This window comes from Ciconia boyciana, chromosome 10, assembly GCF_034638445.1.
Source record: "Ciconia boyciana chromosome 10, ASM3463844v1, whole genome shotgun sequence".
NCBI classification, from domain to species: Eukaryota; Metazoa; Chordata; class Aves; order Ciconiiformes; family Ciconiidae; genus Ciconia; species Ciconia boyciana.
Genome location: NC_132943.1, coordinates 14286723 through 14302459, shown reverse-complemented (window position 1 = coordinate 14302459; position 15737 = coordinate 14286723). Strand labels below are relative to the sequence as shown.

Sequence of the window (15737 nt, the reverse complement as noted above, 5' to 3'; positions counted from 1 at the left end):
TCACTTCTGTTTGCAGTGTCAAAAGTGTGCATGGGTTGTCCGTACTGAGTCAGGGAATGGGTGAAAAAGGTTTTGAGTTCAACTTAGGTCCAAGCGGTGCTGCACAGAGGTAGTCACTCAGGTCAGGAGGGCTGCATAGATGCGTTTGTGCAACCTTACAGTTACTGACAGCAGGGATGACCCTGCAGTGCTGTCATGGCATTTCATCCAGTTATGGAGCTAGAGGGGGGATCCCTGCCCTGTTTCTTGCTGCCTGGTGCATGGCAGTCACTAATGTCTTGATCACAACCAGCTTTTTAACTGGGAAAAGGCTTTGTTCAGCCCAGGAGAGCCAACCGGCTAGCAGCTGGCGCAGTTGCTTGGGACGTGGGCAAATCATCAAGCAGGACTTTATTCCCCCAAGTCAAACAGTGATTCAGCTTCACTGGCCTCTTTCAGTCAGTGTTGTTGGAGCCTTTCTACTCAAGTAAATGATTTAATAGCCATCAGGGTAAGGAGCAGGGCTGGCAGTGCAGGCCAGTGGTTACTGCCGTCAGCAGGCGTGTGCCTGTGAGAGGTGAGCTCAGGACTCCCCTCCAGCAGGTTTATGTGAAGTGACTGCTCCATCAGGATGGACAGAGAGAGCCCAGCCTCACGGCGTCCCAGGAAAGAAGTGCCTCGCCTGGGGCTTGAGGGACCAGCAGCTCTGGGTTTGAAGGCTGGATATGCTGGATCGAAGATGACTTCCCAAACAAGCCAGCTGTTGGCTGCTCCGGGCAGACGGCGCGCCCTGTAGTCACTTCCTTAAAACCTCTGAAAGATCTTTTTTTTGTTGTTTTCTTTGTCCCAGCACAGAATGGAAACTTGCTGAAATCTCAGAAAAGGTTCAGAGAATGGGAAATTATTTCCCACCCATTTCTAGCCAGCAATGCTGTTTTCCTCCCCAGAAAAATATGTGCAGAAGAGAGAAAAAGTCCCAGAGCATCCCATAAGCGCTCTGTCTGGAATCCCGCTGCACTCTGGTTTCTAAAGAATTCAATTTACATATGCAAGTTGGGTCGTCTAAACAGTTACCTTGTGGATTGGGAGTAGAAGAATGCAGCCTTGTCTTTCAGCGAGGATTTGAGGGAGGCATTAGTATTCCTTGAACTGCAAAGTTGATCAGGCCCGGGGAGGGAAGAAAGAAGGGTCCCAGGACAGCGTCTGGTGCCAGAACAAATGTCCAGCATCTGCTGCAGTCTAAGTAAGACGTGTGCTGCCGCTGCAGAAGGGGAGAGGGGAATAAGGAACTGGTTATGCGAAGAGTGTTTGTAGTTTATTGCTGCTGCTTATTGATTAAGGGATCATCCTGTGTTTTTATGCCGCCCTTGGATTTAATCTGATGACGGGAGGAGGGGGATATTTCTGTACGCTTTGGGTGGAGTTTTCTTGGTGAGCGGCCAGGAAGAGGGAGCATTTTGATAATGCTGTATTTATCCCGGGGCTTGGCCAGGGGATGCAGGGTAAGAGGTGGTTCGGGCCGCGTTTCAGTGAGGAGGGGCGTGAGCCATCTGCAGCCCACTTGCCTTACGTGCTCAGCCGTTTGGAAGCAGATTCCCCCGATGTCCCTCTGCAGTCGAGATCACAGCAACATGCTTGTTGGTAAAGAGATGGCTGAGATTTCCTTGCCCTGAAGGAGCTCCCACTGAGTGCCTGGCATTTCCTTTCAGGAGGGCTTTGCTGCCACTATTTCTAATGCAATACGGAGGTCTGAAATCTCCCTCCAGGAAAACCATCTCTTCTAATGTACCTCTGATGGACCACAGCCATGGCGAGTGGTCGGAGCAGGAACCTCTGCTCCCGTCTCCCACACGAGCCCCGCGGGGTCTGATCCTGACCTAGCACGACAGCGCTGGGAGAGCCACGGGAGTCAGACCGCAAGCTGGCACGTGTAAAAATGAGAGGCTGACCATTTGGCTCGTCGCTGGCCTGTCGTGGATAAATCTAAACTGGGGAAGAAAATCCCAGTTTCTGAGCAACCCATGGATATGATAATTCGTAGACCCTGTAGGAAACCACCAAGGAAACTTTTAGCTTTTTACCAAGAAATTTGAACTTTCCTCCCAGCTCTAGGCTGGCTGGAGGACCACGCTGGGACATTTCGCAGATGTGGCCAGTGTCACTTAAAAATTCAGCCTTGAATTCTTGTTAGTTTAGAAATGGGATATTTAAATCCCTCCAGGAGAGAAATGGCTTTCAGTTGTGAGCTGTGGCATTTACATTTACCCTGAAAAATAATGCTGCTTTAAAGTCAAGCTTTTTCTACTGAAAAGTTATTCCAGGCAGTTTTAAAATGTTTTTTTAAAATACATGGGTTGTTTTTATTCTCTAGCGTGTAGACCTGAGACTGTGACAGCCAGTGTATCTGGGTCTGTGCATGAAATAGTATGGAAGGGCCAGTGTGCTCCAGTTAAAACACTATAAAATGTATCTGGAGTTGACTTTCTGTAAGAAGAGGCAGCAGGGGGCAAAGGCCATGGTAAATTTTTTATTGACCTTCATGGACTGCCATCCACTATCGCCAATGCCCAGAGCTTTGGGCTTAATCTTTACTGCACCCTTCCGTTCACCACTTTACATCTCTGTTTTAATCTCCTCCTAACTCTGAGAGTGTAAGGAGACGGGGACAGTCTTTTGGCTTAAAATTTCCTGTGTCTTACTTCAGGCCAAAGGATATTTTTGTTGTTGCTTGAAATCTGAAAGAGTTTTGAATTCTAAGCAGGTATCTTTAGCTTTTGCAAAAACAACAAAAAATCAAATTTCTTCCATTCAGAGCCGATTCTTTTAATATACACCGAATAAATAAAAACCAAGCTGTTAATATATCCAAAAATGAGCACATAAACATAGCATGTTTTCCCAGTAGGAAAGAATTAGTTTGGAAGTAAAGATGAGATAGCTCAAACAGGGATGTCTGTAGGTCAGCTTTTAAATTCATATATATTCCATGTCCCAAAGTCCATGGCAGTCAATGGAAAGCATCTGCTGGCTTTGATACATGTTTATTCAAGATGAGAGGTAGAAGTAGCAGAGCAAATTGATACGGGAAGAGCCACAACCAAAGAACACCCACCCTGGGCATGCTGTAAATCTACTTGGCTGGAAATATTATTGAACACCAGAGGAGGCAGTGAAACGGAGTACCTCATGGAGTTGTCTTGTTTCTTGTTTTGCTTGTGGGCTTTGGCCCATCACTTCTTCTGGGTGAGAAAGAGTTTTCCCATCTCTCAGAAGTATTAAAGGGAAAGAAACTGAAGGTAATAAAGGTCTCCATCTGAGGCAGAGAGGCACAGAGAAATTAATTTTAAAAATTGAAACTCTAGCAGATGAGTGGAATTAATTTTAAAATATTTTCCTATTTTTATTTCAATTTGTGACCTTTTCAAATTCATTTTAACCTATGATGACTTTATGTTTCTCAACAAAACATCTTTTAGAACAACAACATAAAAATACCAGATTGTTTTTGTTTTGAGAGTGTTGAAGGGGCTACTCTGACAGTGTGGAAACTCTTCCCCTAACATATTTTCCAAACATCAAGAAAGTCTTAAAACTAACCCTGTTCATTTTGATAGGTCAGCATTTTTGAAGGGGAGATGAGAGGGGGAGTGCTAGTGATAAATCCTCCCGAGGCTCTTCGTCTCTGTGTCTGAAAAATGGATCCCGCCTTCATTTACTTCTCTGGGCACAGTCACTGCTGAAGAAGTTGTATGTGGTTTTTCCTTTGAAACATCACTGGACCTCAGGCAACAGAGGATTTTGCTTATGTATTCAAGTGGCAGTCGGTCAGCCTGTATCGAACACCTTGCCTATGTGTACAGCTGTACTAATGCTTATCTTTGCTGCTGCCTGGTATCATTTAACATTTGTGCTCAGTGTCCTCAGTTCAGAGGATTAGGTCAGGCCCATTTTATTATTAAGAATAATCCCGGTGCTGCTAATCTGCTCTTGAATAATAATTTTGAAAAGATTCCCTCCTCCTATATGCACTGGTGAGCGCTTCTTTGTGTAGTTAAACTCCTTTTCCGTTTCCCAGACACTTCCCTTCCTGGGCACCTTGTGCAGGCTGTCATTGAGAAGAGAGGAATTGTTCATCCATAGCACAATTTTAGGTCACAGCTTTCCCTGGAAGCCCACAAGACCTAAGAGGCTTGCCCACGGTACTCACAGGATCTAAATTAGAGCGGACGGTAACGCAATGCATATTACTGGTTTTGGGCTGGAGAAGTCCCAGGCGAGCTTGCAAATCTGACAGCTTCTAGCAGAGTTTTACACGGGGAAAAAATGACATACCTGCGTGCAGCGGGGAGGGGTGCTCACGCTGGATGCACTGTGAAAACCCAGGTTTCTGTTGGACATCAGGACTTCTTCCCTCTGCAAATTAATGGCGACCAATGGCTGAACCAGCACTGTGGACATAAATCATGGGAAGGAACAACGAGAAATGAGTACAAGGCTTTTCTTTCTATTTAGTAATTTATCAAGGGAAGTGGCACATTAATAAACAGATCTCCCTTGAGGTGTGGGAGTAACAGAGATAAATATGACTGTCAAATCTGGCCTGCTTCCTTCTGTAAGAGAAGGAGGAGACTGTGGGAATGCAAATGCAGAAAACAATATCTATATCTGGAAAGACGCATATTATTTGTAGGACAGAAACACTGACAACTCATCTGAGATGGAGCTCCATTGCACTAGGTGCAATACACACAGAATAAAACACAAACCCTATCTAAAGGAGCTCATCTAAACAGATGACACTGGGAAATAGGGACACAGAAAGAAGCATCAACTTGCTCAAGGAGGTATGTCTGGGGAGGACTGGGAACAGCACCCAGGTCTTCCCAGGCCATGGCCCATGTATTGAATCAAGATGCCTTATAGTCAGGACAAGAAAAAAAGAAAAAAAGAAAGGAAAAAGAAAAAGGAAAAGAAAGAAAAAGTTTAATTAGTTCAAATCCATACATTAATGTGTTGCAGACAGAGCACAGTTTTGACCATTATGATCTAGACACAGGCAACCCTCAAGTTGCTTGGTCCAGGGCTCTGGCAGGGCCAAAATTTCACGAACCAGGTGTGAAGTTTGGGAATGCTCCACTCCAGCCTTTAGGCAGGGCCAGCCTTTGCTGAGGGGAGTTTGTTCGCTCATTTTGGTTTTGCATCCATAGTGCCTTTACAAACCGGTTGCTCCTTTTCCAGCTCCCGAGGGAAGTGCCACTCACCACGGCAGAACAGGGCTGGAAACTGCCAGCCGCAAGCGTTAGGAAAGTTTGAGTCTAGTCCCTCCAAATCATGGGACAGCTTTAACACTCAAGAGGTGATTTTTACAGACCTGTGTGTTCTTTCTGTTTGCTACCTGATCCTAAAGTCGTGTTTTCAAGCTTCTCCCTGCCCCATGGGGCTGCAAAATGTGGTTATACAAAATACTATAAGAAGAACATGTTCAGCAGATGTGCAACAACCTGATTTTTAGGAGAAATTCCCAATATTGTCAGTATTGCACCTAGCAACTCTTGAAGCTTCTTAGGTATAGGACAAAAGTCACAAGAGTGCTTGGTTCAAGTACCAGCTTAGCCTTGGACTTCCAGTGGGACCTTGGGTAAGTCATTTGTCTTGTGCAACAAGGGACGTTATGGGTAATAAGGGGACAGTGGTACTAAACCCCGTTGATTACACAGCACCCAGGCATGGTAATGACAGAGCCACTTAGGTACATGGGTGAGTCATGTGGAGACTGGGAGACTGCAACCCAGCCACTGGTCTCAGGGAAATGTTGACACAAACTTCTGCAAGCCAACACAAATCAAGGAACTATTTGGTCATGCTGGCAGGATATATTTTACCTCCTTGTACATCCCATTCACCCTCTCACATACCAGCACTGTCGTCAGGACGGAGAGTTTATGCTCTTGCAAAGTGCTGGGCTTGCATTTGGTTATATGCAACCAAAATCAGTTTGTCCAACCAACTAGTGGAAAATAGCTCATATTGCCTGTCTGGGCAAGTTACTGTTTTATTCACAGTGTTTAATAGGGTATACCCACGGCAAGCTTTCTGGGGAGACTGCCGCTGGAAAAGCCAGGTAGTAATACAGTGCTGCGCTCATCAAGGGAAGGAGGTGGAGAAGCTGAGCCCTCCTGCACCCCTGGGTGGATGATGGGGATTACCAGCTGGACCCCATGGCTGAGTGGCATATTTTACCCTTAGAAATCTTTTTTTTAAAAAACACGCAATCTAAACGTTGCTCTCATTTCTTTGGAGGGATGAGCCGTTCCAGGCAGGGCTAGGGTTCGGGCAGGCTTTGGATCTGGTACCCCGGTATCACGAAACGTTGTGATATCACCCATCCCCAGCTCCTGTCCATACCACGCCGGAGATTTGGAGGTGGGTCAGGCCTGGGCAGAGTTTCCTCTGGATGAAGTCAGTCGTTCCAGTTAGCAGTGCTGAAACTCTGGGGGAGGCCAAATTCATACAGTAGTAACTCGCCATGTATTGCAGATCCACAAACAGGACTGGCAGGGTTGGAAATGACTTCATGCCCGAATGATTGACAATTGCTAATAGGGTCCAGGCACTGGCAGGTCCCCTTGGAGGGGGAGAGCTTGAACTTTGTGGCTGAGCTGCCAAATTCATTTTCTTAAAACTCTTAATTTACTTTCGGGGCTCCTGGAGCCTCGCCTCCTTCGTTAATTGGATGGTCAGCATTGTGCTCACACTCGTTTGGTTTCCGGTCCCTCCGCGCACAAGCGCGTGCACCATTTCCAAGAGTCGCCCTGGCTCTGACGTGCGGCTTTTCTGGCCCGCTGCTCCTGCCACCGAGTCAACAGGGACGGCTGTGCTCACAGAAACCTTGCAGGGCCTTTTCCCTTTTAATTTTAAGTTAATTTAGTGCCGATGAAGAGGAGTGATGGACAGGCTTCTGTTTATCCCCCGAGGAGGGCGAAGCAAGCAGGCATTCACAGTGCTGCCTGACCCCTGTCACTCAGCACCCAGCAGAGAGGAAACCTCCCATCAAAGTGTAGCTGGTCTCCGTGCTGCTCCCGGCTCCTGAACATCCCACAGCAGTCACAAGTGCAGCAGGTCTCAGCACCTCCTGCCGCACTGTGGGAAGGGAGCAGCCCGCTGGTTTTGTCTGACAAAGTCTCTCTTTCCTACAGTGTCCCGGTTTTCAAGCCCACGGGTGACTCCAAGATTAAGCCGAAAACGAGCCCTGTCTATCTCCCCACTGTCTGATGCCAGCATTGATCTCCAGACAATGATCAGGACCTCCCCAAACTCTCTCGTGGCGTATATCAACAACTCCAGAAGCAGTTCAGCGGCGAGTGGCTCCTACGGCCATTTATCTGCTGGGACAATCAGGTAAAGCTCTGGGACCAGCTCCGTTCAGCTGTGTAACCATCCCCCCAAAGGAGGGGTGATCCTCCAGCAAGGGAGACCTTCCCTTCCTCGCAACCTCTGCTGTTGTGCATTGGGGCTGTGTAGTGCACTAAATCAAAGCCCCCATCTGGTTACTTCGGGGGGGGGGGGGGGGTGTGTTGTGCTGGATTGGGATTATTGGTTACCAGATTTCCAGTGATTACGGTATGATCATACCTCCCTGCAAGCAGAAATGGAGAATAAATTAATCTAAAAAAATGCTCATTGTGAGTGGTTGGACTGATTAAGAAACCTTCTGATTTAAGAGATTGCCCCAAAGTATTCTCCAAATTATTGGTCCACATCCTTAAAAAAAAAAATGTTGCCTGGGTGGATTTAAGAGCCTAATTCTAAAAACATATTTAAAACAAATTTAAGCCCTTGAGTAAAGTTTTGCTCAAACCTTAATTAAAAAGCACTGACACTAGGCAGCTCACTGTTGTCAATTCCTGCCGTGATTGCTTCACCCAAGTTTCACAATGTTATTCTTTTTATTACTTAACTGTTAAAAATGTTAGTTCTAATTAACACTGATGTTGCAAAGCCAGGGTTTATAAAGATCACGCACTTCTAAAATTTGTAGGGGAAAACAGAGACATTGCCATTAGTAACTGTAACGTTAATTTTATCAGTTACTTTATCTGGCAGCATCATTTAGAAATTGACTATAGAATCAAACATAATGCTAGCTTAAACAGATAGCAACTCCTTGTCTGGTAATCATCCTTTTCCAGTCTTGTCACCTGTTATCTTTAACTGGGCATCCCTGTAGCATCTCATCTTAGACTCAGATTTTAAACTTTTCAGGGTAGCATCTGGTATTTTCAACAAATTAGTAGGGTGCAGAGTCTGACCCAACGGTCAGTTGTTGGCTTCCGAGGGAATAATCAAGTAATAATACTGAATTTGAAACTCTTCTCAGTGTTCTAAAAGTGTATCTTGAATGTCAGGAATTGTAAAATGGGTTACATATATAACAGGATAACTGTCAGCAGTTTGGGGTGAAAAGACTTTTTTGTTATTATTTTAACAATGTCTTAGTGGCAGGAATGAAATCCTTTCTCACCCATTCAGACCCAGATCCTAGTAGCACTTCAGAAAGTCATTTTTGGACTTTGCTGTAACATAACAAAGCTGTGCAGCAGCCTGCCATCACACCTCATTTGCTGCAGTGCGTATTTAACTCCCAGAGCTCTCTTACACTGTAGCGAATTTTGCCCTTTATTCTTTTGGTCAAGTTGTCATTAACTGGTCTGGAACAGAAATACTAATTGTATGGTCACCAGCAATAAGTATTTTCTCTAAAAGCAAAATTGGAAATGAAGCGTGTTGCTAATTATGGGCCCGTTCCCTGAGCACTCACACCGTGGGCAGTTTTACTGATGTGAGAGAAAATACCATGAGGGTAAAGGTTCAGGGCAGCCACCTCTTAAAGGTGGCAAAGAATCGATTTTTGGGCTGAGAGTCTATGGTTCATGCATCACCCACCTAGAGTACAGGGAGCAGGGCATCTCCCATGCTTCTCCATCTCTGCCAAGGGGACTCACCCCTGGGAGTGAACCTCTTGTTTCCAGAGGCAGCGCTTCATTTTTAATGCTGTTGACAGCTGGTGAAGGGTCTGGAGAACAAGTCTTACAAGGAGCAGCTGAGGGAACTGGGATTGTTGAGTCTGGAGAAGCGGAGGCTGAGGGGAGACCTTATTGCTCTCTGCAGCTACCTGAAAGGAGGTTGTAGAGAGGTGGGGGTTGGTCTCTTCTCCCAGGTAACAAGTGATAGGATGAGAGGAAATGGCCTCAAGTTGTGTCAGGAGAGGTTTAGATTGGATATTAGGAAAAATTTCTTTACTGAAAGGGTGGTCAAGCATTGGAACAGGCTGCACAGAGAGGCGGTGGAGTCACCATCCCTGGAGGAATTCAAAAAACGTGTTGACATGGCACTTCAGGACATGGTTTAGTAGGCATGGAGTTGTTGGGTTGACTGTTGGACTAGATGATCCTAGAGGTCTTTTCCAACCTTAATGATTCTATGATTCTGTGATCCTGGCTCAGACCCATTTCCCCCAGTTAGCACCCAAGCAGCCAGGGGCTGGTGGTGTTTCTGGTCACCACTGACCTAGATTGGAGCTGAACCGGTGACCTACATATGAAGGGTGACATACCTCAGCAGTCCCCTGAGCCAGCACTCCCCTCACCTGAATGCAGAGTAAATTGCATGGTTTTGGACTATGTTAAATGGATAGTTATTCACCCCTGCTGTGATCTGTGCCAGGTGAGCCAGGTGATGCTGGTTTTTTATATGCAGGGTAGCATAACCCCAAGGTTGAGAGTCTGCAGAGTAGGTCTGCCTGGGAAAACCTAGGAGCCTCGGGGGCTGCAAAGCCAGATGTGTCCAAGTCCCATCCTCTTCTGCACTCCCTGCCAAGGGCTTTGGCTATTTTCAAACATAGGAAGCAAAGAAATTGCAATCAGCCTGATACGTGCGTCCAAATGTTTCACAAGTTTTCTGAGGCACACACAAGACGAATCCCGTCTTTGCAGTAAAGCAGGCTGTCAGGCTTATCGTGGCATTGAAGGCATCTAGCTGGGGCATTGCAGCCTGTCTCCTGGAAGTCTTCCTGGAAGTCTCCAGGAAACCAAACTTGAATCAGTTGCTAGCCAATGTGATAAACATTTTTTAAAATAACTCCTCATCATTTTTCCTCCTCCTATTGCTGCAGCCCGGCGTTCAGCTTCCCCCACCCCATTAACCCCGTGACGTACCAGCAGATCCTGACCCAGCAGAGAGGCCTGAGCTCAGCCTTCGGACACACTCCTCCCCTGATCCAGCCATCCCCGACCTTCCCCCCACGGCAGCACATGGCAGTCATCTCCGTCAACCCACCACCAGCACAGATCAGCAGCAACAGCAACTGCATCTCTGACTCCAGCCAGGTAGGGACGGCCATCCTGGCTATCTCCATGCATGGCACATGGGGGAAATGGAGGCACATTCTCCATGGGGTGAATGCTACCCTTCATGGTGGCTGTGGGAGTTTTACCCACTCTCGTTTTTACTCATGCTCTCCCTTTACATTGCTTTTTCTTCCTCCTGGCAAAGCATTTCTGGACTAGTCACCACCAAATTTTGCACCTACTTCCCTTCCTTGCACACACATGTACCTACCCATGCAGGAACCAAAGGCCTTGATCCATCAAAGCATTGAACATGATATGCAGGGTCATCTCAGGCAGCAAATCTCCTTGAACACGTTATGTGCTATTGAAATCGAGGGAAGTCAGCACATGCTGGAGTGTTTTGCCAGATAAGCACCTGAGCACTGTGAACCAAGCTTCATCAGTTTCTTCACCATCTCTCCTTCCTTCTTTCTACTGACGTGAACCATGCTGATGGTCTTAAAACACCTTATTCCTCTCCTCTTGAACAAATAAGTGCATCCTACCTAGGACCTCTAGCCATTTTACTTATTGTTGCTTCTTTTTCAGTAGCTTTGTCTCTCGAGGTATCCCTGCTGTTGATTTTTACTGTTAAGGTTTGCAAAACCAGGGGCCAGATTTTGAAAACTGGGAATGCCATGATGTGTATGAAATTCCACACCTCAAATGTGTCCTTGCAAATACCTGTGAGTTCACACAGGCGCATGCATGTGTGCACAAGCCCTCCACATGCACAGGTTTAGTGAATATGTCTAGCACATTTTTAATCATTTTTCCTTCCCATTTTCATTCCTTGGAAGTTTAAATTGCAGTTACTTTTCTCCCCAAAGACTTATTTCACCTCATTTCATACCCATTTCAAATTGTTGTTTTAGTTGTATCATACTGAACTTTTCAGACTGGTTCATTGTTTTAGGGTTTCTCATGGCTGCTGTGCTGCAAACTCCGTTTGTTATTGAAGGTTATTTGATTGATTGGTTTTGTTTTCTTCTCACAAACGGGCTACCAAAATAATGTGGCTGGCAGGAGTTATGACTCTGTTTAATAACTTGCAGGACCAATCTTGAGCAATTAGTAAGAGTGTATTTAAAATGTTAATGTTCCAATTTTATGGACATACAATGAGATGTTTTTCCTCCTGAAGTTGTTCTCATTTTTTAAGAGCTTAGCAAAATACACACGTAGCCTTTCACGCACCCAGCACGCTGGAGCCCTCGCATGTAACCAGAGCCCCCAGCTCCGCCCAGGAATTCTTTTTCTCAACAAATCATTTCATCGCATTGAGAAATAAATTCGTGGCTTGGGTGGGGGTTGCATAAGGTTTCGATGGCTTTCACAGGGCCTGGATCACTCTGAAACAGAGCAGCAGCAGCAAGGCCATGCTCACTGGTGAGCCTGCAGAAGCTGATACTGTCCTTGATTTTTCCCTCTCTTCCATCTCTCTGCCTTGCACAAGCCCACGCGGCAATTTATGGCCAGCAGGCCAACACCCCGTTGTCCTCAGCCACTCCTGAAGTTCAACCTTGACTGATTTTTTAGTTAACTTTTAATGAAGAGGTGGGCTGCAGTCTGTCTCTCATCCCAAACCCCGGTACCATAACTTGCCTGGTTTTCTTTCCTAGAGCAAGCAGAGCAGCGAGTCGGCCGTTAGCAGCACAGTCAATCCAGTAATTAACAAGCGCAGCAAAGTCAAGACTGAAGTCGAGGGCTTGCCCCCAGCATCCCCAACCACACAGGTAACCTTCTTGGTGTGAGACGTGTTGTGGGGCTGAGGCAGCAAGCTGCTGGGTCTTGTTGTCTTTGGGAACGATACTCTTGGCACCTTTTGCTGCAGCTGGGAGCAAGGCATTGAAGTCTGCCAGGCAGGTGGGTGTCTCTTGGAGCATGAAGCCCAGCAAGGTACAGGGCACAACTGCAGTGACTGAGTAAAGCATTCGATGGGTGCTTGGGACTCAGCTTGCTGTTGCTGTGCTTGGATAGAAAAAAAGGAAGGAGAGAATATTTCAAGCGTCATAACTTTAAAAATGATGTCCGAGTTTTCTGTGCTGCAAAGCAAGCAGCATTAAGTGTCTCAGAGCAAACATAGATTACGAGGGAATCTTGCATGTAGGTAGAAAGCTTGCAAAAAAAGGATGACTTCTTGATTCAACAAGGAATTGCTTCTAGGAACATCCTTTACACTGGTGACACAACATTTGACACCAAGAAGGGCCCAAAGGCCTTTGCTTTCTTTCCGGAGCTCTGTGATTGCAAACTGTTTAATGGCTGACAGTATCCATCTGACCGTCCTTTATCACAATTGTAAACTATCAGGAGTGCTCTGGGCACTTCATTTTCATGAAATATTAGGCCGTGTTATTGTCAAGTGAATGGAAGAGTTGATGACAAATTTCTCCTTCTGCCCTGGTTCAGGAGCAGGTCTCAGCATGATGCATGGGGACAGCAACGTGTGCAGTCATCAGGGGGCTGGTAAAATTGATGAAGATAGCATATCAGGGAAAGATAAACACGCTGTAGTCAGCACGATTAGGGCAAAGAGGCATCTCTCTGGAGCTTTGAGTTTAAGAGTGCATCTACATGCTGCTGCAAAAGCACATGCCCTGAAAAACCAATCTGGCCACCACCCGGGCTAATAGGGCCACATGTTTATTTCTTGCAGCAAATGAAAAAAGACCTGAAAGCCATCATCTGCTTTCTCAAGCATCTGTAGGAGAGGAGCTGTGGGACAGACAGCTGCTTGCTTGATGGCTGTCATCCTCCGTTTTCTGCTCCGATTTGAAGAGGTGTGCACCCAATGGCAGGGAGTGCTTGGGTAGCATTAGCCTGGCTCAACCCTGCAGCCCTGCCCCAGAGTTTCATCCACTGAGCCTTATGTGAGATAAACACTGAAAGAAGGGGGAGAATCGTTTAAAGTGGTGCAAGGAGGCTTGATTAGAATAGCAAGGTGAAATTAAGAGAAGGAAAATGCACGCTGGTTGTCTAATAGTTCCTAATGAGGAGACCTGTGAAGTAATACCCCAAGGGAAATGTAGGCTTCACGTCTTGCAGCATTTCAGTATTGACTGGGAAATTACTGGAAAGTACCTTGTAAGAGACAGCCCATTCTTGGCAAGGAGAACAGGTTAAAAGGCTGAACGTAGTGGGTGTCTCCTCTTCAGTTGGTCTAAGCGACAGCAACTTGTTAAATTTGAGGATTCCTGTTCTGCAGGAGACTGTGCTGAAAAGTTGAGTTACAGTCAGTTAATTATTGGCTGATACATTTTTTGCAGAGTATGGAGCTCAGCCATCCAAAAAAAGGCATACATGTGTGTGTTTTGTTTTGGAAATGCTGTACTGGAAACGCCTCATGTGAGTTGTGGTTTGGGTATTTAAAATCCTTGGCCAGACAGTATCTCCCATGATGGCTTGTGCTATAAAAAATGCAATCCAGACAAGATCTGTGGGACACAGTAGAGCGCCAGGCATGAGGGACCTGAGTTACTGTGCTCTTACAATACCACGGTAGCTCCAGTACAGATTCAGATTAACGTTGAATTAGCCAGAAATGAAACAAGATGGTCCTCTTCAACAAATTAAAATGGTTTCAATTCCATTTTTCCAACAGAAAGTATAAAAATTTTGGCAAAATAAGATTTTTAGTAGAAAATTTCACTTTTCCAGAGACCACACTTTGCATGGAGAGAAACTTTTCAACAAAAATAATGTTCACAGCTCAACCAAATAGGAATTGCAGGAAAAAGAAGCTGCTGTTTGAACTTTCTCAGACTATTGCTCTGGGCTCTGATATAGTTTGAATCTCCAGAAGTCTTTCTGTAAATTACTACAGTTTCCTGTCCCAAGAGCCACCTTACGATTTATTTTTTTTTTAAATTAAGAGCTATTTAAATCAAATCTCTTCCTCTCCATATCTAAACTTTTGAATTGAAAAGTCACAGCTGTCATGTATGTCATGAGTTAGTTAATGAAAATTTTTGAACTTTCTTATGGTACATCTCACTTTCCAAGCCATATAATGCCATTAAGTCATTAATCATTGCAGCCCCTCAGTAGGCATCGGGAGGGTGTTGGTGGGGAAGGAGATGGCAGACAGATAGGTCCATTTGGGCAGGTCAGAGGCAGTTTGAGATGAGTCTGGCTGTGTCTACACACTTATGAGGCCAACTGGAGCATCAGATCATGAGGAACAGCACCTGATGTGGTCAGTCACCCCAGACACTCCTGTCTAAATCTGCGCTGGAGGCGGGATGCTTTGTGCTGGGCAGTAGTAGTAATTGGGAGGAAAGGGAATGAGGGGGTCAAAACCTGCAGGGTTTTGTTTTGCTAAATTCCCAAGCTAATATTGGATGCTGATTGCCTCGCCTGTAGTACAAGTGTCTGGCACACAGAGGCGACAGTTGTCCTTACCTCTGCATTGTACTAATTATGTCATATGTTACTCTATTGTGTAGGTGTCAATGTTTTAATCCTCATAGCAGCCATAAAAAAAATCTTCAGTGCTCCATTTAGCACCAAGGAGCTGGCTAGACAGAGAAGTTAAGATAGAGCTCACAGTGTGCTCAACATGAAACTACCTCATTTGTGAGTCCAGAGCTCTGTTCTGCAACCAACTCATCATGGGGTCTTGCTCAAGCTTCCCAAATTTGCTGATCTCAGGGGAGTGCTTTGGGGGCTCACCACTTTGTCCCTGTGGAGCACCCTGCAGGCATAAATCTTTGGATAAGGGTTAGGTATAATTTTCTGATCTATTGAAAGATGCAGAAAACAGGAACCCCCCCTCCCAACCCATGTCAGGTGAGTGTGGTAACCACTAGGCTCTGACTGCTCTGTGGTTTCTTCATGCTCATATTTCCCCACTCCCCCCAGATCAGAAGTTTTGCTCCAGCAAAGGGCGAAACCAAAGGTCAAAAGCCAGCCTTTTCCTTTCTCCAGCCCTTCCTGGGACTGCCCACGACCTGGCTGGAGCCAGCCACCGCTTCAATTGTGGCTTCAGGGTGTTTCGTGTCTTGTCATTAACTCTGATCCATTTCTACCAAAACTCTGTAACTCATTATTTCACAGTAATCAAGGATGGTATGTTGCCACAATGAGCACAGTTTTGTGATCAGTTGATACCTGCCCTGTAATCTATGAGTGACGGAGGAATTCAGATGAAAGAAGTTCACCTTATACAATGCACCGTTGTGTGTTGCAGGAGCATCTGACAGACCTGAAAGAAGATCTAGATAAGGATGAATGTAAACAGGAGCCTGAGGTTATTTATGAGACGAACTGTCACTGGGAAGGGTGCACAAAGGAATATGACACTCAAGAGCAGCTCGTCCATGTGAGTAATGGTTGGGAGGAAAGCCCAGCGATAAATTTGGGTTTCTG

General features: G+C 45.8%; 1 protein-coding gene across 11 annotated transcripts in view; it reads left to right on the top strand.

Annotated features, from left to right (window-relative positions):
• GLI2 (GLI family zinc finger 2) overlaps positions 1-15737 on the top strand; it is a 198215-nt gene that overhangs the window by 160314 nt on the left and 22164 nt on the right. For 9 of the 11 annotated variants that reach the window (XM_072875390.1, XM_072875386.1, XM_072875387.1 and 6 more), the window contains 4 exons: positions 7176-7377; positions 10151-10364; positions 11990-12103; positions 15559-15690. In XM_072875390.1, the coding sequence (XP_072731491.1) occupies positions 7176-7377; positions 10151-10364; positions 11990-12103; positions 15559-15690 (662 nt within the window). Of the gene's footprint in view, positions 1-68; positions 1223-5271; positions 5618-7175; positions 7378-10150; positions 10365-11989; positions 12104-15558; positions 15691-15737 lie in introns of those variants that run through there. The other 2 variants (XM_072875395.1, XM_072875397.1) reach the window with 2 other exon arrangements.